At 51.8% G+C, this 20,761-nt stretch overlaps 1 protein-coding gene and 1 long non-coding RNA gene across 12 annotated transcripts in view; one reads left to right on the top strand and one right to left on the bottom strand.

Moving 5' to 3' along the window:
* Positions 1-20,761, top strand: part of BCL11A (BCL11 transcription factor A) — a 137,117-nt gene that overhangs the window by 110,993 nt on the left and 5,363 nt on the right. For 6 of the 11 annotated variants that reach the window (XM_084514485.1, XM_084514481.1, XM_084514489.1 and 3 more), the window contains one exon: positions 17,777-20,761. This exon is cut by the window's right edge and continues 2,373 nt beyond it. In XM_084514485.1, coding sequence (XP_084370611.1) covers positions 17,777-19,782 — 2,006 coding nt within the window. In that variant the 3' untranslated portion in view covers positions 19,783-20,761. Of the gene's footprint in view, positions 1-2,890; positions 4,778-17,776 lie in introns of those variants that run through there. The other 5 variants (XR_014691393.1, XM_084514488.1, XR_014691392.1 and 2 more) reach the window with 5 other exon arrangements.
* On the bottom strand, positions 1,253-4,676 carry LOC311434344. Its single transcript, XR_014691416.1, has 2 exons — positions 4,395-4,676; positions 1,253-2,820 (listed from the first exon to the last, which is right to left on the bottom strand). It is a non-coding gene; the product is annotated as an uncharacterized lncRNA (long non-coding RNA).

Below are 20,761 nucleotides of genomic sequence, written 5' to 3'. Positions count from 1 at the left end.
GAAACGTGACTTCGGTCCCATTTCAGGCAGGGTTCACACTTCTAAATGTCTTCCCACAAGGTCAGGGGTCCTTTGCAGCGGTGCAGTTTCATTACAACTTTTTCTAAAGGGCTGGAGGCCTCCTTAGCCCTTTTCTTCTGGTTTTGCTCAGACAGGGCCCCATCGTGCTGGGTTTGTATCATCGCTGTAACTCAGCAGCTTCAGCAGAGGCTTTGTGCAGTGCAAGCTGTTCCCGAATGGGTGCTTCCAGAATTTCCTTCTGAGTCTTAAGCCAAGCTTTGGTCCAGCTTTTTGTGGCGCATTTCAAATTAAAATGCTTCTGCGGCCTCAAAATTGTTGCCGCAGCAGCTTTGTGGCACGTCGCGGAGTGGCACGTCGCAAACTCTGCGTCTCCAGCGGTGTCACCTGCAGGTGCGTCTCTGAAGGCAAGGGATTCACCCAGAGCCATGAAGCCAGCGAGGGCTGGAGGCTCAGGTGGAGAAGATGAGAGGCTTCATGGAAGGTATTTGAAGAGACTGAGTACCGCCGGTGGAAAGGAGAGGCTGTCCTGGAGGCGTTGGGAGCGTGTCAGTAGCTGCCCCAGCCCTGGCAGAGAAAGCCCAGTGCTCCAATACGCCGAGAGCGGTTGTGCCTCCTATTGCAGACGTATTTGTAAGATTAGGGGTTTAGAAAACGTTTGCAAGGTTGTGAAACTGGAGTCCCAGCTGCTGCGGGCCTCCTGGTGTCCTTCAGCATCACGGCTCAGGGGTTTGGGTTTTTAGGGAAGGAGCATGAGCCTTCCCAGCAGCTGTTGCTGTATTTCTGGGGGTTTCAAAGGAGAGGGCTCTACTTTCAGAGCAGCGTTTGGGTGGTTTTAGGGCTCGTTTTTCCCCAGGGAAAGGAGATTATCAACCCATGGTCAAAGAAAGAGAGAAAATTACTGTGGATTTTCTGTCTACCGGTATTTATTTATTTATTTAAAAAAAAAAGGTATATGATTTTTAAATGTGTCACACTGGCTTCCTAGATTTCGGCTTCAGTGGTTGGTGCTCCAGCAGCCTGCTAGGTCGGGTACCCCTGCCTTGACAGCCCGCCGCGTGGGACCCGTTCCTATACCACGGCACCAAAAGCACGAGGCCATCTCGGCCGTGGCCCCGGCTGCAGCGATCCCCTCCGCTCCCGGTGAGGAAGGACCCCTGTTTTTTTGGTGGCAGCTGCTTAATTCGGTGGCACTGCCCGTGCAGCACCCGGTATCGCCGGCCGGACAGCGCGTGGGGCGGCAATGTGGTTAGCCAGATAACGGGGGCATTCGCCCTGCTGCTGGGGTCCTGCTCTAGCAGGAGTCGCCCCGTTCCTCAAACTTCACCTGCACCCCCTGCTTCAGAACCGCAGCGTGTCCCCAGATGGGGTGGCCCCAACGTGTTTTGGGGCACGCTGGCGGTGCCGTGCCGGGGCAAGGGTGGCGAGGGCTGGCTCTCTGTGCTTAAAAACCCCTCTGGGGCGCAGGGGGCTGCACAGGTTTCCCCACAAGCTCTGGTTTAGCTTGCTGTTGGGGTGTGCTCCACGACTGCAACGCCCCAGCTTCAGAGCAAGCAGGAGGAAACGGTAACCACTACAGGGCAATTGTAAAGTGGCAGTATTCATTTCAAAGGGGAAAGGAGAATGAAAGAAGCAGCCCGTGGAGCGCAGGGCACGGGGCGCAGGGCAGCTCCAACACTGCTGAACACACCCCGAGCAGCCTTGGTGCCGAGATGGTGAATAAACCTTAGAAAACGTCCTTAAATCCTGGCAAGAGCGTTTCTTTTTCTCACCCGGTGCTTGAGCATGGGCCCGGGGAGAAGGAGCTGAGCTGGTTTGCCCAATTTCTCCATCCCTACCTGCTGAAGGGGGCCGGTGACGTGCGCCTCCTCGGGGACGGCTCTGCGGGGCTTGGTTCGTTGCCATCTGGAAAGTGCTGTTGGAGGGCCAAGTATTACGGCTTTGCGAGGAATTTTAATGTATCTGTGTTTATTGCGAGTGTGATCCATTAGCAATGTATGCCCGGCCAGACAGACAGACAGACAGTACGGTCCTGCTCCCACCAAAGCCCGCGGGAAGCCTGCAGTAAACCCATAGAAGGAAATACCGCCGGTGCTTTTCCAGAAGGAGAGAAGCATTTTGTATTTGACTGGAAGCCAGAGGTGCTGTGTCTGGCAGCAGGGGATCCAGGCTACCGTGCTGGCCGGGAATCGAGCCTTTGGCTTTTGCTGGGGGAAACGGGAGAGCAGAAACTTCAGGTCCCTGCTCGCGGGGCCACCGCGACAGCAGGACCTTCCGCTGGTGTTCACATCCCACCCGTGCCATGACCCGCGGCTTCCCCTGCTTTGGGGAGGGAATTTCGATGTGATTGAGCTGTTAACCAAAGGGCCAGGAGGCTGTGCGATGACCACGGCCATCTTGGGTGCTAAAAAAACCCTAAAAACACAACACTGGCTGCCTGCTTCCCCGTGACCATCCGCCCTGCCGCCGCCCCAGCTGCTGGACGCGTTGCCGGAGCGGGCAGATGTCACGTTGCTCAAGGCGGTGAAGATTTGCACGGCTGGTTATTACCGGATAAGACTGTGGGGCTCGCACGCGGCGCGCGAGCTGGAATGTGTAACCCCTGTGGTTTTCAACTGTACTTATCGGGGGTGGGGGCCGGCTGTCCGAGCAGGGTGTTTCCTCTAATCGCCGGCTTCACATGCCAATGTCTCGCAGATAGACGGGGGCAAAGGCTCCTCTGGTACAGAACAGTTACTTTCGCCGGGCGCAGGAAGAAGAGTCATCTAAGGCAAGGCTGGCAAGCTCAAAAGAAGTGTTTTGCTCAAAAAAAAAAAAAAAGAGAAGATGGGTAAACATCGACGAAAAGGGGTAGCACAGCCACCCCCTGAATTTCTGTGCCCGTTGGCTTTAGCCACCCAAAGCAGAAGGAGCCAACTCGCCCCTCTATTTCCCAGCGGGAAATTCCCAGCTGTATTTCTTCAGCTCCAGATACACCTCCCCGAGTCGTGTGGAGGTTTCTGTTCACAGCAAAGGAACCTCCCCGCTTCAGAGAGGGCTTTTTCACCCTCTAGGCTTTATTTTTTTAATAGGAAAATCCACGCAAGTGCTTTGGTTTGAGGAGTGGGACTGTCCCCAGCGGGGCTGGCGCGGGGCTTGTCCCCAGCACGTGGCACCTATCGTCCCCCTGGGCCTTGGAGCAGCAGGGGCAGCTCTCGGGCTCTATTTAAGGGCATCCCTTCCACTCATTAGCCTCCATGATAAACATGGCGTTGAGGAGGGGATCTGAGGAGGGGAATTTCGGTGGGGCAGTGAATGGGGAGGCCAGACACCATTGTCTGGCAGGAATGCGCGTCCTGGGGCTCCGAAATCGTCACAGCCCCGGCTCCCCCTCCTTCCCGGGACTTCCTCCTCCAGCCGGGGTTTTGTTTTGGGAACAAGTGTTGGTCAAACACGCTTTTGTTCGCGGCCAGTCGCTTGGCACGCAGCAGCACTTCTGGCGGGGGACAAGGAGAGGGCTGTGCTAGCGGCTGACGGGGCAGCTGTGGCGGCACCGAGAGAGAATACTGATGGCCAGGGCTGCCCAGCAGAGGCGAGGCAGCGGAGGGAAGGATGCTGCGGTCAGCTTGGGGATGCTGCCCTGCTCCTCCTGCTCGTGGTCCCTTGGCAGCTCCGCCTCGGGCCGTGGGTCCTGGCCAGAAAGTTGGCCAAAGTGCTCGTAGCGGCGTGGGTAAGGGGTTCTCCCAGGGAGAAGTAAACTATTTAGGGCAGTAACGGAGTTTAAAAGGAGTTGGGTAAGTGATAGTGACTTCTTTGTCAGCAGAAATGGAAGCAAAAGCTGTTCATAGATGACATTACTTTAATGACATTACGTACGTATGTCCTTTCTTTCACATTTCCTGTAATCCTGTTATGGCATTGTCCCATTACCTCCAGCACTGTCATCTTTAAATGCTGTCAAATCTTAACTGGATTGCCAAGGGCATCGGAGGAGCGGCGAGGTGAACCCGCTGGCGATTTCAGCCCTACCCTGGCTCCAGCCATCTCCCTCCCTGCCCCAGACGGGGTAAAACGCACGGGTGAGGCGATGGCTCGGATGACTTCGCATCCTTTATGGAGCTGCTGCCCTTTGCAGCGGCATCCAGCTCCCTTTCCGTGACAGTAATGGTCATTTGCAAAGCGTGCTGAGCCCTGTGGACCCGACGTGCAATTAAGTGCAGCGTCTCGGTGTTAATTGTTATTAACGTTATTGCTCTTTTATTGCGTTATTACTAAAAAATGACGTGAGGCCAATTTCTTCCACTCCGACCACAAATGGCCGGCTGTGGTTTTTCAAAAGCGAGGCGAGATGTAGCTGCAGATGGGAAAATGGGAGGCTTAAAACTTCTGCCACTTACCTCAGGAGCTGTTCAGCCTTCCCAAGCCCAAGGAGCGGGGAGCGGCGGCCAGTTTGAGCCTCCGGCCCCTATCGGCGGTGGTGGGGAGCTCTGGGACGGGAGCTGCCACCTCGTTATCTCTGCCTGCAGCGCCGCGCTCCCGCGGCTCTGGGCCCCAGCAGGGGCACCCACCGGACCTGGCTGCAGAGCAGACACCGCCAGCCATCGACCTGCAAGGCTCCCCCTGGCCAAAACACCACCCCAAGCCAGTGGCCAGGCGTGCACCGTGTCGATGCGTCTTTTTGCTTGACTTTTGGCATGGCTGGGGGTGTTCAGCCCAAGAAGGCGGTGTCATTGTATGGCCACGCAGGACACGCCGGAGATTATTCACTTAATCAGCCTAGGTTAGTTTTTTTTTGTTGTTGTTGCTGCTATCTGTTACTGGTATCTAAGCGCTGGCAGTTAAAACATTTAATTGCATTTTCCTCTAACAAAATGCTTATCTTGCAAAAAGATGGGCTTCTTGACAATCCGTTTGATACACTTACAAACTCTTGTTCTCATCACGTGCCCTACCAACATATGCTCTTCATTCATCCTTTGAGGCCGGTCCTCTGCCTCCGAGCCCGACCTTCCCAAACGAGCGCCTTCCCCATCCGCAAGGGCTCTGTCTCCTCTGCATTGGTGAGCAGTCACCTCTTGCTGCCTGCATTTTTTTAAGAGCTAGTGGGCATGGTGCTTCCAGCCCTGCTCCTCCACAGGGGTTTTGGCAAGGACGAGGATCTGCTGGGGTAGAGCTCCTGAGCTGAACACGCTCCGTACATCGCTGCCCCCGCTGGCTTCTCAACCAGTACTTTTTTTTGGGTGCTGGAGGAGAGGTTTTGTCTTCTTTCTGAATATCTTAATAACTGAAGATTTGAGTGCAAAAACACTAACCGCACTCAGTTAACCGTGTTTTTTATCAGTCGTAGCTTGGCTTTTTTCCCCCCCTATATGCACAGGAACCATTTATAGCAGAGGTGGGCCGAGTTTGCAACTTATTAATCTTGCACTCGCATGCGGGTTGAAAAGGGACACCATGCCTTTATCACAAGCCAGGCTAGCAGAAAAGCCTATGCAAAATCATCATCAAATCCTATTAGAGGTGGAAAATATCTCTTAGATCATCTCATTCATTTCCCTGCCAATGCTAGACTGTTTCTGAGAGCTAATTTTCTAGTGTCTGCTGCTGGCTCCCTGTGTGACTGTGGGTCTGTCGTTTTGCCTTTGGGTTGTCGCTGGGACTTGCAGTGTTTGTTGTGTGGTTCCACACAGAGCTTTCTCGTTTTATTTGGTGCTTGCATAGGAAAAAGAAAAAGAAAAAAAAAATATATTCTTTCAATTTGCATTTCTCCTGCACTTTTTTGGAGAGTAATTTGAAGAAACAAATGTTTCTGGTCACCCTCTCACTTGGTCACATTGGGAAATGCCGTGAGATGTCCCCAGAAAGGAATCTTTCTGGAACCCCATGCAAAGGCTGATGGCAGCTACTGCTGGTGAATATTCCCAAAGCCTTGTCGTGGACACCATGGGGCATCTGGCCAAACAAGGGGACAGCCTGTCTGGCTGGTGGCATCTCAGGTTTGCTCCACCCATCACACCCGCACAGCTCGTACCCACTGGTATTTTTCCTGCATAATGTGTGAGTGGCTTCTGCTCAGCTCCGAGGCTGCTGGCTCTCCACCTGGCACTACAGGGCAAGTGCTGCCCGTTTTTCCTCGCCCATCTTCCCCGTGTTAGCAAGTTCTGGTGGCGATGGACAAAATTGCCCTCTGGATTCGTTGTTCTGCACGTGGCCTGCCTTTACTATCCAGGCAGCAAGCGCCTGCAGGCACGTGCTCACGTGCACCAAGGGTCGAGGAGAGGGAAAAAAAATACAAAGACGGAAAGAAAGACCATAAATAGGGATGCAGAGTGTTCACAGCCTGCTGTGGGATCGGGGCTGGGGTTTCGAGACGAGCAGTTCACTGCCTGCAAAGCACTTCCCTGTCTTACGAGCTTTGTGCTGGCACAGGCTTGGATAAACGGCTGCCCCCATGTCCCGGGCTGGATGTGCCATCCAGTCGGCAGGGGGAAAAGAAAATGAATAAATTGAAAGTGGAGCTATTTATAGCGTGGGGCGATGCAGATTTCATCAGCGTTTTGTTTCAGCCGAGGAAGCGCGCTGTGTGAGCACAGCATCCTCCTGCCGGGGCTGGCGGCGGGGATCGCCTTCCTGAGGCCGGACACCACCGAGCACTGCCGAGAGTGACCCGCATGGGCAGAGGATCTCAGGGCTTCCTAATTAACTCAGGGTCTGTAAATCAGAGCGTGGTCGCTCGCCGAGCCCCCTCATCTGCCGTAAGTGTCAGGGCTCAGCTGATGGCCAGGTCTAACGAGCGCCTGGTTTTTAGCAGCCGTCAGGAGACTCAGGCAGCTCCTAATGGCTCGGATTCAAAACATCGCAGGGCATTTTTCATCTCCTACCCTGAAATTTGTCTGCATCGCACCCTCCTCAAATATTCGGGCTCTTTTCTTTAATTTCAGGCCCTTGCCTTGCTGTGGCCCCTCTCCCTCAGCCTCAGCAGCTCATTGTTTGCCTGTGCTGCAGTTACGCTGACACGATGCCGCAGGTTTTGGTGACACCACTCCTCACTTATACCACGGCAAATGAGACCAAAACCTCATTTTGGCTCTGTCTGCAGGGTAAGAGTTCAGACTGCCTGCTTCGGGCTGCTCAGAGCTGCCCAGAAAGTGGCGAGGGAGCTTCCCTGCTTGATGCAAATCCCACCGCCCGCACCGAGACCCATACAGGCCATGCTCGGGGAGACTGCGGGATTGGCTCTGGGTAAGCAGCAATTGGCACCGGGTAAATGGCATTCAGGAAGGTAGAGAGTTAATCGGCAACTCTTGAAGACTTCTCTGCACGTGTTTATGTTCAACTCCTTGTCCCTCGCTTGGCAATTATTCATGTGAAATAGAATATAAATCCCGATGCCTAATTTTTCTTCTAAAAATTTCACAAAGTAATCAAATCCTGAAGTGCATATTCTCTTCCAGTGGTTTTATCAGTAAATCAAATTTTTATCATTTATCAGCAAAAGTTAGATTTAAGCATCCTCACTGTAATGTTTGAAAGATGAACATTTGTTTCAGTGGGTACTGTGCCAATCAATAATCTTCCAGCTTGACTCAGCTATCAATTATTGCCGCAATTATTTGTCTAGTTGGATATTTAAAATGTCATCAGAAAGAGATGATTACATATTCCAGAAAGCAAGGCACTGTATAATCAGATGAACTGAATCCAGTTAAATGTAGTGTGGTACTAACCTGTCCTTCAAAGCTGAATCCTGCAGCCGCAACTGAAACAACAGCTTTCTGCATTATTGTAAGGAAACAGATCTTAACCTTGGAAGAGTGTGTGTTATTGGGGTCGGGTAATACTCGGATAGAGGAGACCTTGCAAGCTGGGAAATTGAATCAGCCTTACTGACATAAAGGAGGGTTTTTTGGGGGGGGGAGGGCTGTTTTTGTTGGATTTCATCTGCAAATCTATAAATAAGAAAAACCGCTCTTTATCTTCCTTTCTGTGAATTTAAACTCCTGAGCTTGCATCCCCAAATTTTCATATGCCCTTTTTGCATTCCTTGACGTGATGTATGTATGGTAAATACTCTCCGTGCCCTGGGAATGCAATAAAGCTGTAGCAATCCTTGCAAGTCTTACATCCTCCAACTCCAGATATTCCGAGTATTATATCATTTTCAACTTCAAGGATATCTTGACTATGGAGAGGAGACGGAATAAACCGGAGGAGACCAGACAACTTTACGACACCTTTTGGTCCTATTTGCAAAGCGGAGGAAAATTTTATTAATTCTACCAACAGTCGCTTGTGCAAGTTATAAAGCGAAATGTGGTGGGGTCTGGTTCAGCACTTGCTGTGCTTGCAACTCCGTGGTGACATTGAACTTGCTCAGGGACAGAATAAACCTTTGCCTTCTGAACCGGTGATTTGCAGCCAGAGGGGTTGTTGTGGGGGACCTGTGGTTCCCCTGACCCACTTTGTCAGGGTGGTTTGCTGCTGGCTAAGTACCATTCATTTGGAAGTGAGAGGAAAGTGAGCCAAAGGGGAAGTTGGTAGCTGAGGAGGGTCAAAGAGGATCCATTTTGGGAAGGAAAAGGTGCAAGAGGGCTCTCAGGGGAACAGTCCCGGGTCTTTGCTTTCCCTTCCCTGAATCTGACCTACAAGCCCTGTCCGTACAGCAAACCCAGTGTGAGAAGGAAGTGAGCAGGGCAGCGTTGCTCTGAGTGAGCATTTTATGCTTGCTGAGAAAAAACAGATTTGGCTGTTGCGGAGCCTCCTCGGCTTGCACATCTGGTGCTTGTCCCCAACTGTGGAGTCCCCCTGGAAAGGACATCCCCAAAGCCATCCCTCGGCTAGACAGAGAACCAGAATATTTAACATTTGAAATGCAGCAAAAATACAACAAAGACAGAGGTGATGATGAGCTCTGATGGTGCAGCAGTGCCTCGGTGGCACTGGTGGTGCCTCCTGCCTCCATGCTCCGGGCACTGCTGGGAATGACCTGCAGCAGTGTTTCAGCGTGGCCTTTCTTGTATTTGTGGTGTTGTTTTGTTTTGTTTTGTTTTGCCTTAAAGAAACTTTTTGAAGCGTGCTCTGCCTTTTATCCAGGTTTAGTCATAGGGCTGTCGGAAGGGAAGAAAACAAGAAGAGGAAAAGGGAGCCAACGCAAAGTAGGAAAGGAAACAACTCATCATGTAGGTGTATGAAAGTGAATAAAATAATTTGGAGCCTCTCTGCAGCTATATAATTACCCTGTATTTAAAGAGTGGATTATTAACCCGGTTGTCCCCGGCAGCCATCGGGGAAGTGCGTAATTGCGGACGGTTGGAGCGAGGCATTGTGTGCCTGCCAGCCGGGCTGGGCTTTCAAAGGGCTTTGATGCCTGCAGCGGTCAGGGCTCAGGTGGGTCACTGGCCGGGCAGACCTTCCTGGCGTGCCTGGTGCTAGGCGTGTCCCGAGGGGCAGCTTCAGCAGGCGACGTGCTGCCCGTGCCTCTCCTCTTGGAAAGTCCACTCAAAAAAACCCCATTTGCCCCAGAAAAGCTCCGGGGTTGGGCTGGGGTGGCTCAGCAGAGGCAGGGAGGGAAAGGCTGGGGATGGTGGCTGCTTCGCTCCTGGTGTTTTCCGACATGGGAGGTGGTTTCAGGGAGGAGAGCCCCTCGCAGGGCTGGCAGCTCCCTGCAGCGCGCTGCTCAGGTGCCACCGCCCGTGCTGGAGGCTGCGCAGCCCCCTGGGTTGTGCTGAGGTCCGTCTGTTTCCTGCACCACCCGGATTTCTCCCTCACTGTAGCGTCTAGAGGGCATACGTGTGTGCAGTCAGATCCTACCTGCTCGAGGGCTTGCTTTTACAATTTCATTCAGAGCTGGATTTCAAGCCCAGTGTTGTTTCACTGCAGTTTTCTTCTGCTCCCGGTTAATGGAGACACGACAGATTTCCACCCCCCTGAAGTTTTAAAAAAGCACAAAATCAGTTGCAGCCTGATGGCTTACTTGCCAAGTTGGAGCTCGAAGCAGGTTTTTTTGGTGGCCAAATTGTAATCGCCTCGAAAATGGTGACAGACGCGGAGGTCAGGCCTCCCGGCCCCGGCAAATGATGGGCTTTGTCTCCTGGAAATAGCATTTTTGGGGGGGAAATAGGTGTTACAGGCTGGGTTCTTGTGAGAAGGATGAGTAAATACAGCAAATACTGGGGACCCCAACCAAAAATGTCACCCATGAAGTCTGTGCTTCGAGTGCACGGGGGGCGATGGCGCCTGGTTTCCTCTGGCCATCCTGGTGGGGCTGCTGGTGGGTGGCTTTAAATAGCAAGAGGTGCCTGCTGGAAATTTGGCTTTTGGAAAAAATAGATTAATTGCTGGAGGTCCTACCCTGAATTCTGTCTGAGCGGCAAAGTGGCTGTAGCTTTGGTTTCGTTATTGCTGTGGCTTTTTTTTTTTTTTTTTTTTTGGTTTGGGTAAAGTCACTGGTGTTTTGGCATGGCTCGTAGAAGGATGCGCAGTGAAACAATGGCGTTGTTGAGACTTGGTCTAGAAAATATTTAGCCAATTGTATTAAAATGATTTTTGGAAGCTTGAATTGGAAAAAAAAATATTTTCAGGAAGAATTCAGGAAGAAAACATAATTTTAAGATTTTTTTTTTTAGTAATTACTACTATACATGTAGAACAAAGTGATAGAGAAGACATGACAGAAAGGCTGGGACAGAACAAGTGGGGCCACTGAGGATCCCACAAAGCAAAGGACATTTTAGATTTTGGGCATTTTCACAACTCCCCGGGTCCAGGACCTGCCATCAGCCCTGTCCATAAGCAGCTCAGGCTTCATTTGCAGAACTTCTTTTTTTTTAAACGCACAACAGCAACAATGCTTCTCAATGCCCAGACACCACCGTGCCGTTTGCTGGGGAGTCTGGGGACATTGTCCCTTTTTTATGCAGGTGTATTAATCGGGACCATCGAGCTGGCTTCACCTCCCAGTTTTGAAATCAGGAGAGTGACTTTGGCCTAAAGCCGCTGTGCCACAGGAGTGAAGCAGCCCCAGCTTTCCTTGAACACCACGATGCCAATATACAGAGATAGCACTGGAAGTGATAAACAGAAGAGATTAGAAAGTACCCTCTAGTACATAAACGCAGCCACTGCTATTATTTATTAGCAGTATTCTAATTGTTATGACAACAGCAGCAGCGATGCTGATAATAACAGCGCTAACAGCTACTTATAACCCGTTAATGACGGGCCAGGTTAATACCCTGCCTTTCGCAATCTGGAGGACCGGGAGGAAGGATTAGTGCAATAAGGAAAAATCCGTTTGGCCGGTCCGTTCCCCGTCCGTATTGATGCTGCTGACTACCAGGAAAAGGTGAGTCACGAGCCAGCGGTATTGCTTGCTAAAGGGAGAAGTGGGCTGCTGCAGCCGGGAGTGGACCCACTTATCTCCCGGCCCTGCTGAGCTTCCTGTGTCCCAACGGCTCCACGGCGCTGCTTTTCGGTTGAAGGAATTTCAACAGTACGGATTTCCAAAAACGAAAAAAAAAAAAAAAAAAAAAAAGAAAAAAGAAGAGAGATTTGACAGGCCAGATGGAGGAGAACTGAGTCAAGTACAAGTGGTAACAATTAACTCCGTTTTTTCTTCTCCCCTTTAAATACCATAACAACTCCAAATTTATCAGTCCAAAAATCAAGCAATCGGTTGACATTAAAGCAGAGTAAAGAAGTCCCTGGGTTTGGCTCAGGCTGTCTCCAGTAATTTTTTCGTGGCAAGCAGAAGAGAGGGAGGTGCTGGCTGCAGGTGCTCCAGTCGCCGTCAGCTCCAAGCAGTTTGGTGGCAAAAGGCACCGGCTACGTGCTCGGCAGGCGCGGGTTGCCCATGGGATACCCCTCGGCGTTGCTTGCTGCACTGGGAAAGCACTGGGAAAACTGGGGTGTCCCCGCACAGCCAGCGGGATGCCCCAGGTGAGACACCGGTGGTGTTCATGGTTAACTTCTCCTGTGGCACGCAGGCCTCTTCCGCGCCTGGGCTGTGCAGTCGCATCAGGAGGATGCTGCCTGCATCGTTTCGGCTTTCCTCTTCCCTGAAGCACCCGTGTGTCCGGAGAGCAGCTTTTCTGGATCCAGCCCTGACTTTTGAGAAACGGAGGAAGCTCTTCCAAAGCACATTGGCACGCGAATGCAGATTATTCCATTACTCACTTGGCAATGGCTGAACTTGGATGCCTTGCTCCAGCATTTTTTTTTTCTCCCTCCCAGCAGTGGCATCTAGCTGACAGCTTCTCCTCCCAGCTGGTCCCTTCCCCAGCTCCTCGTCTGGCGTCGCTGCTGGTGCTGCGGCCGCGGGGCTCTGCCTCGTGCCCAGGGTGTCGCCTTGCTCAGCCGTGCGAAGCGCGGAGTTTGCTGGGTTGGTCTGTGAGCACAGCGAAGAAGGACCGGCTTTGTTTTTTTTTTTTTATTTATTTTATTTAGAAAAGCCCCTTAGTGCTGATAGCAGACATCTCTTCATGTTTTATCGAGTAATTGTGCCAACTGCCCTTAAAGGCGCTCAAATGCCAATATCCATTCCAGTCATTTGTTAACGTTTTTTCAGATCAGAAGCTAAATCTGTCGCTCGCATGTTCCTGCTTAAATTACTTCTCAGGGGGGCATGGCAGGTAAGAGCTGTTCTGAAAGGGGTTTTTTTAGGCAGGAGCTGATACTCCAGAGGCACTACTTGGTGCCCCAGTGTAGAGTGGTGCGGTGGCACTGGCCATTTGCTGGCTGGGGTGCCAAAGTGAATAAATCGGTAGTCGTGGATGAGTATTCACTGTGTGAGACCCGTCAGGATTAGTATTGCCCCTGTGCTTGTATTTGGTATGGGGCATCCCCATGCAATTCCCCCAGTGTCAAGCAAAAGGGATTTTTTGGTGCAGGATTCGCGCCTGGCATCAAGGCATCACTTCCCATGGTTCGGAGGGTTTTGTGCCAACCCACAAAGCGCCGTGAGCCAGATCCTCAGCCCCGACACAACTGCAAGGAGAAGGGGGAACGGGGCTGCACCACAGCCCTGTCCTGCCCTTGGGGGGCAGCTCCCCAAATCTGAAGAGAATTGTCAGTAAAATCGACCGGGAGGAAAAATGTACAGAGGGAAACGTGAGTGGTCATTGGAGGCTGTTTTTATTTTGAGCAGGCCAAGGAGGTGCGGGCAACCTTGGCCAAAGTCCCCCCACACCCTATTCAGTGGTGAGATGAGAACGGCAACTAGATAAAAAAAAAATCAATACATGACAACTTAAAAAATGGAAAATAGATAGCAATCAATCGCAGTGGGAAATGACGACGAGTAGAGACCTGATACGGGGAGCCTGAGACACCACGGAAAACCTGTGCTGGCCCAGCCAGGGAGGATATGAGAGCTTTGCAGGGTCCTGGCAATGCTAGAGCTCCCAGGAGCTGCTCATGGCTGGTTTTAAGTGGAAGAAGCATCAAGGTAGCAGTGTTGGAACCAATATTTGTACTGAAGGGATGGAAGGATGCAGCGTTACGTTTCTGGATCAATAGGCAGGTGATGGTGTTTTTCCCAGCTCATTTGCAGACAAGGAGGATTTTATACGAGGTCCAATGGAGATAAATATTTTTAAATTGAAAGGCCCTGGCAACTTACCCCCAAGAATCCCTAAATGTTGGCAAGGGATGCTTGTTCTTAATAAAGCTTACGGACTGGGAAAATAGTGCCAATAGGTGTCTGGGGCAACCGGGGGAGCATTCGTTACACCTTGCCTATCTGCTCAGGACAAAATAATTGAAGAGCTGGCATAAGATTCAATTGATAAAGAATTAAAGGCTAGAAATATAATTCATGCCACTCAACGTAGATTTATGGAATATAGATCTTGTCAAATAAACCTGATTTCATTCTTCGAGATGACAAGTTTGGTTGATAAATGCAGATGAAATAGACTTTGCAAAGCATTCGGCTTGGTTCTGCGTGACACGGTGCATGGGGAAAATGAGCACTGTGCATGCGGATGGGGCGGGCAGTGCGGGGATTAGGAGCCCAGCAGCAGATTTTGGGAAGGCGTTAGCACAGAGGTGGCTCCTCGCAGCCTGGTGCTGCTGTAGGGAGGGCGAGGCTGGTCTTCGAGTGAGCCCTCGTGTTTGCAAGAGACTGTGCTTGTGTGGAGCTGTGGGAAAGCCATGAAAATGACTCAAATTTTGGAAAACGAGGAGGGACAGGAAAGGGCTCAAGCTCTTTCTTTTGGATAAATTAATGTTGAAGTGTGCCTTGGTTACTGGGTGCATCCTAGGTATGTGGGGGGTGCATTGCGTACCAAGGGGCTTTTCTATGTATCTCCAGAAGACCCAAACAGAACGGGGAGGAAAAGGAGCTGGGGCTGGAGAAACTCAGCTTTATAGACGCCAGAGAGCTGCAGCTGAGCGTGGCGAGTGGTGGGAACCACCTGTGGGTGCTCAGCCTCTCCTCAGCTTCTGATACAGTTTGAGTGGCTCTGATCTGGTTTGGGCGGCTGTCTTTGGGATCCCATGCTGCGGCCGGTGGGGCTGGAGGAGGTGACGCCGTACCCAAAGACCTTGTGGGGGGTCCGTGCAGGACATGGAGCCACATAGTGCAGAAAAGGTCCGAGGATGGTAGCGGACGGTCCCTCCCTATGGACCTTAAAGTCCTCGAGTGCAAAGCAGCTGAGGATGTGGGCAGGGCTGCTGGTGTCCCTCTTTGCATCTAGATTCGGGGGATTCATGTGAGTCTCTTAGAAACTGGTTGAAAGCCCCAGTGGTGTTGCAATGCTGCTTTGGCTAACACGTCCCATTGCCTTGCCCCGGTGGAAGATGAGGCAAGCCATGAAACGAGCCTGGTGGGACCCTCTGCAGCTCTGTCCTTTGGTAGCCCAGGACCACTTGATCCCACGGTTGCACTTTCCAAAAGCACCCTGCTGCTTCCTTTCCTCTCTGCCTTCGGGGTCCGCAACTCGCCCACTGGGATGCCTGAACTCTTTGTGCTCTGTGGTAGGGGAGTGCGTGTGAGCGCGGAGGCTGGCCCGCAGCGAGGAGAAGCCGTCAGCCCCGCAGCTTTTGGGTCCAGTAACAGCCGGGCCTGCAGCCAGCACTTGGCAAGGTCCACCAGGACCTTGTGGGCACGACAGCCGGGCAGGAGGCCAGGAGCACCCCGAGCTGTTGGGTTCGTGGGGACGGCTTGGGCTGCCCATCTCGGCTTAATCCGCCGAGGGGAGAGGCGCTCTGGGTTGGGAAGGGCAAACCAGCTGGGAGATGCTGTGTTTTCCTGAAGAACAACACGGCTACGCCTCTGCCCCCCGCCAGCCCCTCCGTGGATGTCCCCGGGGAAGCGGCCATCGCCAGGAGCACGGCCCGGTGAAGGACGAGGGGCGGTGGGGTGGGACGAAGGGAAGGCGAAGCTCCTCAAAACCCCGTTTCGATGCCCTCATCGCTCCTTGCTGGTAATGAGCGGATGATTGCCGTAATTCTTACCGTTTGGCAAGGCTGCATTAGACTGGAACGTATCTCTAGGTGGTGATATGGTCAGTCAATAGCCTTCGTAATTAATCAAGCACTAATAGACAAATTAGAAATTGCGTCTCTTCAGAGCAGGAGGTGGAGGCAGATAGCTGGTGGTTTTAACCATTTTGCTGCTTTATTTTATCGCCTGGTTTTACGCTGAAGATGGTAGGTCACTTAAGATTAGGGAAGTTTTGTGCATAACCATTATGTTATATTTAAATTATTATCTTGATTACCAAACACGGACGCTGAATTCAAAACTTGTTTTTCAGGAAAGCAAATGAAGAATAATATTACATTTTACACTCCACTAAATCAATGTAGCCCTAATTTTGCCATGCAGGAAATCAATTCTAGTCTTTATAACGGTCGAAGATGTTATGAACAAAGTAATTTTGCAAATTATGGCAAGTAACACATTTATTGATGACTGTAGTTTAGGAATTTAGAATTTGTGAGCACTGTAATATAATAAGGCTGTACTGGCAGGAGCTGAGTGAAATACAGATTATATGGTGAAACTGTAATGCATCATTTGCTATTAGTGGACTGGTAATAATTACCAGTTTCAAAGCAGCTTTTTCCATGTAATCTTTAGTCTCAGTCGTAACAGCCCTTCTCATTGACATTATGATTACACTAGCTGCCCTTATGATCTAGAATATCTAGTTGATGGGAATACTAAAATGCGATAGTGAGCACTGTATGTTGTATCCTCATTATAAGATAAAATGCTATTTTCTCTGACCTAATACATAAAATAGAGAAGCGAGGTAGCATTACATTGTTAGCGCACCGCAGCCCCGGCGCGCGGCTTGTAGCATGTTGTTAAAAACTTCCACTTCATTATGGCAAAGCAAGATGAAATTTTCCCATTTAAGATTTTTTCCGAGCTCACAAATGAGCAGAGGAATGTGAAAGCCCAATTGAATTTTGCTCTAATTTCAACAGATTTAAGTATTTATCTGCACTCCCATGCCTGGCACATAGCGAGCGCCGCCATGCATTTCATTCAGACGCTGGCTTCAGTCGAAGGACGAGGCATTAAATATTATTCCAAGAGCTTTTAAAGCGACTAAAGTGTTAAACGCCCGCTGCAGACGGTTGAGTCGCTTTTTACTCACTCAATTCAGATTGTCAGGCCAAATGTATAATAATAGAAGAACCGGGAGGCAGCGAAGGGAGGCTGCGATGGGTCGCTATAGCCGGCGTTGCGGGCTGCCTGCCTGTCATATTCCCAAATCGTTGTTCAGCTCATTGTGTAACGAAAACACCCAGATGAAGCTTTTCTTCTTCTCCTCTCAAGTGAGATAGAAAACAAGACGGTTGTGGATAAAATGATGTTTTCTTTCCAAATCTGCTTTTTTTTTTTTTTTTTTTTTTAATTTTCCTTTTCTTCATATTGGGCAATTATGCAAATCCTAATGTGGTGAACTTGCATGTCACCTTACGCAGAGACCTACCTACGGTGGTTTGTCTGGAGCCAGGGCACCCCCCCGGGCACAGCTTGCTTGGGAAGACCGAGATATTTTTATTATTCAGCAAACCTCAGGAGTGGTTTTTCTTTCTTTTTCTTTTTTTTTTTTTAAATCACTGGAATAGCAACTCTACAGAATTCCTGGGCAGGACTGGAAATTAATTTCTGTACTTGCCTTAGCTGTAGTTGCAGGTTACTGGCATTTAGCAAAAAAAGCATACGGGGATGGAAGTGACTAACGCACAAAATTGCCAGAATCGATAGCAAAACGCACGCACCTTCGCCGTGCTCCCCACTACTCTCCTCGTGCATAGGGCCCTCAGAAAGTTAATTCATTTCTGTTGTTTTGCCGTGCATCGGAGGGGGCTGCCATTATTAGCCGGCTTTTTGTTTGGTTATTTATTAGTCAGTTGCTCTTTTATAATGTCCGTGTTATCTCCCAAAATAAATTATCACGAAACAGAGTTCGCTCGCTCCTTGCCAAAGCGCCATTCACCGTCCCCAGCCTCTTTTCAGCGCGCGAGAGACGCGGCGGCTGCGGCGGGGCGGCCGGCCAGGCTCCCTGGCCGCGCTCCAGCCCTTTCCCTGCCTGGGCTGCCTCTTTCCGCACTGTTCTCGCTCCCTTTCCCTCTCCCTGGCCCTTTCTGACTTTGGTTTCGCACGTGGGGAGCGGAGCAGAGCCTCCCCCAGCCCCGCACGCGTCCCTTTGCCCCTTTGGCCGTAGCCTTAAGCAGAAGGAGAGCTTAGGCGTGGAGGCGAGCTCTCAGCCACCGGTGGGCGATTAGACATTTACGCTGCTGTTGTGTTGTTTTGCAGGTAAAGACGAGCCCAGCAGCTACACGTGCACGACTTGTAAACAGCCTTTCAACAGCGCCTGGTTCCTCTTGCAGCACGCACAGAACACGCACGGCTTACGGATCTACCTAGAAAGCGAGCACGGCAGCCCCCTGACGCCACGGGTTGGTATCCCATCAGGACTAGGTGCAGAGTGCCCTTCCCAGCCACCTCTCCACGGGATTCACATTGCAGACAATAACCCTTTTAACCTGCTCAGAATACCCGGCTCGGTCTCGAGAGAGGCGTCGGGGCTGGGAGAAGGGCGATTCCCACCCACGCCGCCCCTCTTTAGCCCTCCCCCGAGGCACCATTTGGATCCGCATCGCATAGAGCGCCTGGGTGCGGAAGAAATGGCTCTGGCCACCCATCACCCTAGTGCCTTCGACAGGGTGCTGCGACTGAACCCCATGGCGATGGAGCCGCCCGCTATGGATTTCTCCCGGCGGCTGCGGGAGCTGGCCGGCAACACCTCCAGCCCGCCCTTGTCCCCGAGCCGGCCCAGCCCTATGCAAAGGCTGCTGCAGCCCTTCCAGCCCGGCAGCAAGCCCCCGTTCCTGGCCACGCCGCCCCTTCCTCCTCTGCAGTCCGCTCCTCCTCCCTCCCAGCCGCCCATGAAGTCCAAGTCGTGCGAGTTCTGCGGGAAGACCTTCAAGTTCCAGAGCAACTTGGTGGTCCACCGCCGGAGCCACACTGGGGAGAAGCCCTACAAGTGCAACCTCTGCGACCACGCCTGCACGCAGGCCAGCAAGCTGAAGCGCCACATGAAGACGCACATGCACAAGTCGTCCCCCATGACGGTGAAGTCGGATGATGGGCTCTCCACCGCCAGCTCCCCCGAACCGGGCACCAGCGACCTGGTCGGCAGTGCCAGCAGCGCCCTCAAGTCGGTGGTGGCCAAGTTCAAGAGCGAGAATGACCCCAACATGATCCCCGAGAACGGGGACGAGGAGGAGGAGGAGGAGGAGGAGGAAGAGGAGGAGGAGGAGGAGGAAGAGGAGGAGGACTTGAACGAGAATGAGAGGCCGGACTACGGCTTCGGGATGAACCTGGAGGCGGCCCGCCACCATGAGAACAACTCCAGGGCCGGCGAGGAGAGCCGGTCGATGCCGGACGTCATGCAAGGTATGGTCCTCAGCTCCATGCAGCACTTCAGCGAGGCCTTCCACCAGGTGCTGGGGGAGAAGCACAAACGGGGCCACCTCTCCGAGGCCGAGGTGCACAGGGACACTTGCGACGAAGACTCGGTGGCCGGCGAGTCCGACCGCATCGACGACGGGGCGGTCAACGGCCGGGGCTGCTCCCCGGGGGAGTCCGCCTCGGGCGGCTTGTCCAAAAAGCTGCTGCTGGGTAGCCCCAGCTCCCTGAGCCCCTTCTCCAAACGCATCAAGCTGGAGAAGGAGTTCGACCTGCCTGCCGCCGCCATGCCCAACACCGAAAACGTTTACTCCCAGTGGCTGGCCGGCTACGCTGCCTCGCGGCAGCTGAAGGACCCCTTCCTCAGCTTCGGCGACTCCCGACAATCGCCCTTCGCCTCCTCCTCCGAGCACTCGTCGGAGAACGGCAGCCTGCGCTTCTCCACGCCGCCGGGCGAGCTGGATGGCGGCATCTCGGGCCGCAGCGGCACGGGAAGCGGAGGGAGCACCCCGCATATTAGTGGCCCGGGCCCTGGCAGGCCCAGCTCAAAAGAGGGCAGACGCAGCGACACTTGTGAGTACTGTGGGAAAGTCTTCAAGAACTGTAGTAATCTCACTGTCCACAGACGGAGCCACACGGGCGAGCGGCCCTATAAGTGTGAGCTTTGCAACTACGCCTGCGCCCAGAGTAGCAAGCTCACCCGGCACATGAAAACACATGGTCAGGTGGGAAAGGACGTTTACAAATGCGAGATTTGTAAGATGCCTTTTAGCGTGTACAGTACCCTGGAGAAACACATGAAAAAATGGCACAGTGATCGAGTCTTGAATAATGAGATAAAAACTGAATAGAGGTATATTAATACTCCCCGTCCCCGCCCCGGCTCCCTGTAGAGGTTTTCTAGTCCCTCGTGATTAAACTAATGGAAGCTAAGGATATTCAGAAAGTGCTTGTCACCAGCACACCTGTTTATTTTCTTTTTGTTCTCACCGTTTGAATGCATGATCTGTATCGGGGCAATACTATTGCATTTTACGCAAACTTTGAGCCTTTCTCTTGTGCAATAATTTACATGTTGTGTATGTTGTTTTTTTTTTTTTTTTTAATTTTTTTATTTTTTATTTTGAATTAGACAGCATGTATGGTATGTTATGGCTATTTTTTAAATTGTCCCTGATTAGTTGCTGAGCAAACACGTCGCTGTTTCCAGTTCCGTTCGGAAAAAAAAAAAAAAAAAAAGAAAAAAAAAAGAAAAAAAAGAGGAAAAGAGAAAAGCGAAACAAAACAAAAACGAGAGCAAACAAAACCAACCATGCTGCATACATCCTGTAATACATATCATGTACAGTTTTGTTTTGTAACGTGCGAAGGAAAACGCGCTTTGGGTAACCCTCTACGGACAGGACCGATAGCACTGAAGAAGCGTTGCGTTAGCTAGATTTCTGTCTTAAAAGAATAAACGTACCGATTGGACACAGAGTACTGATTAGGAAAAGGCCTTTAATTGAAGCCCAGCCCTCCGCCACCGGTAACCGAGAGGTAAATTCCTATTCTCATTTGGTTTAAAACGCAAAATCTGAGTGCCTTGGATCTCTTGCAAGCGATGCTGACGGCTCCTTTCTGCTCCCTCTGAACCCGTAGCTCGTCTCGGCGCCGAGCCCGTGCCGCCGGCGCGCCAGCCCCATCGCGCCCGCGCTGCGCCGGCGCCCGAGCGGCCGGAGGAGAGAGAAACCGCGGGGAAGAGAAGGACGCGGTCCCCCACGTCCCAGCTAATCGCCATTCTCCCCTCCGCTCGCTTCCTCCCAAACCCAACCCATCACGCCGGTATAA

The sequence above is a fragment of the Aythya ferina genome (assembly GCF_964211825.1).
Source record: "Aythya ferina genome assembly, chromosome: 3".
NCBI lineage: Eukaryota > Metazoa > Chordata > Aves > Anseriformes > Anatidae > Aythya > Aythya ferina.
The sequence above is the reverse complement of the archived record's forward strand: the minus strand, read 5'-3'. Positions and strand labels throughout refer to the sequence as shown.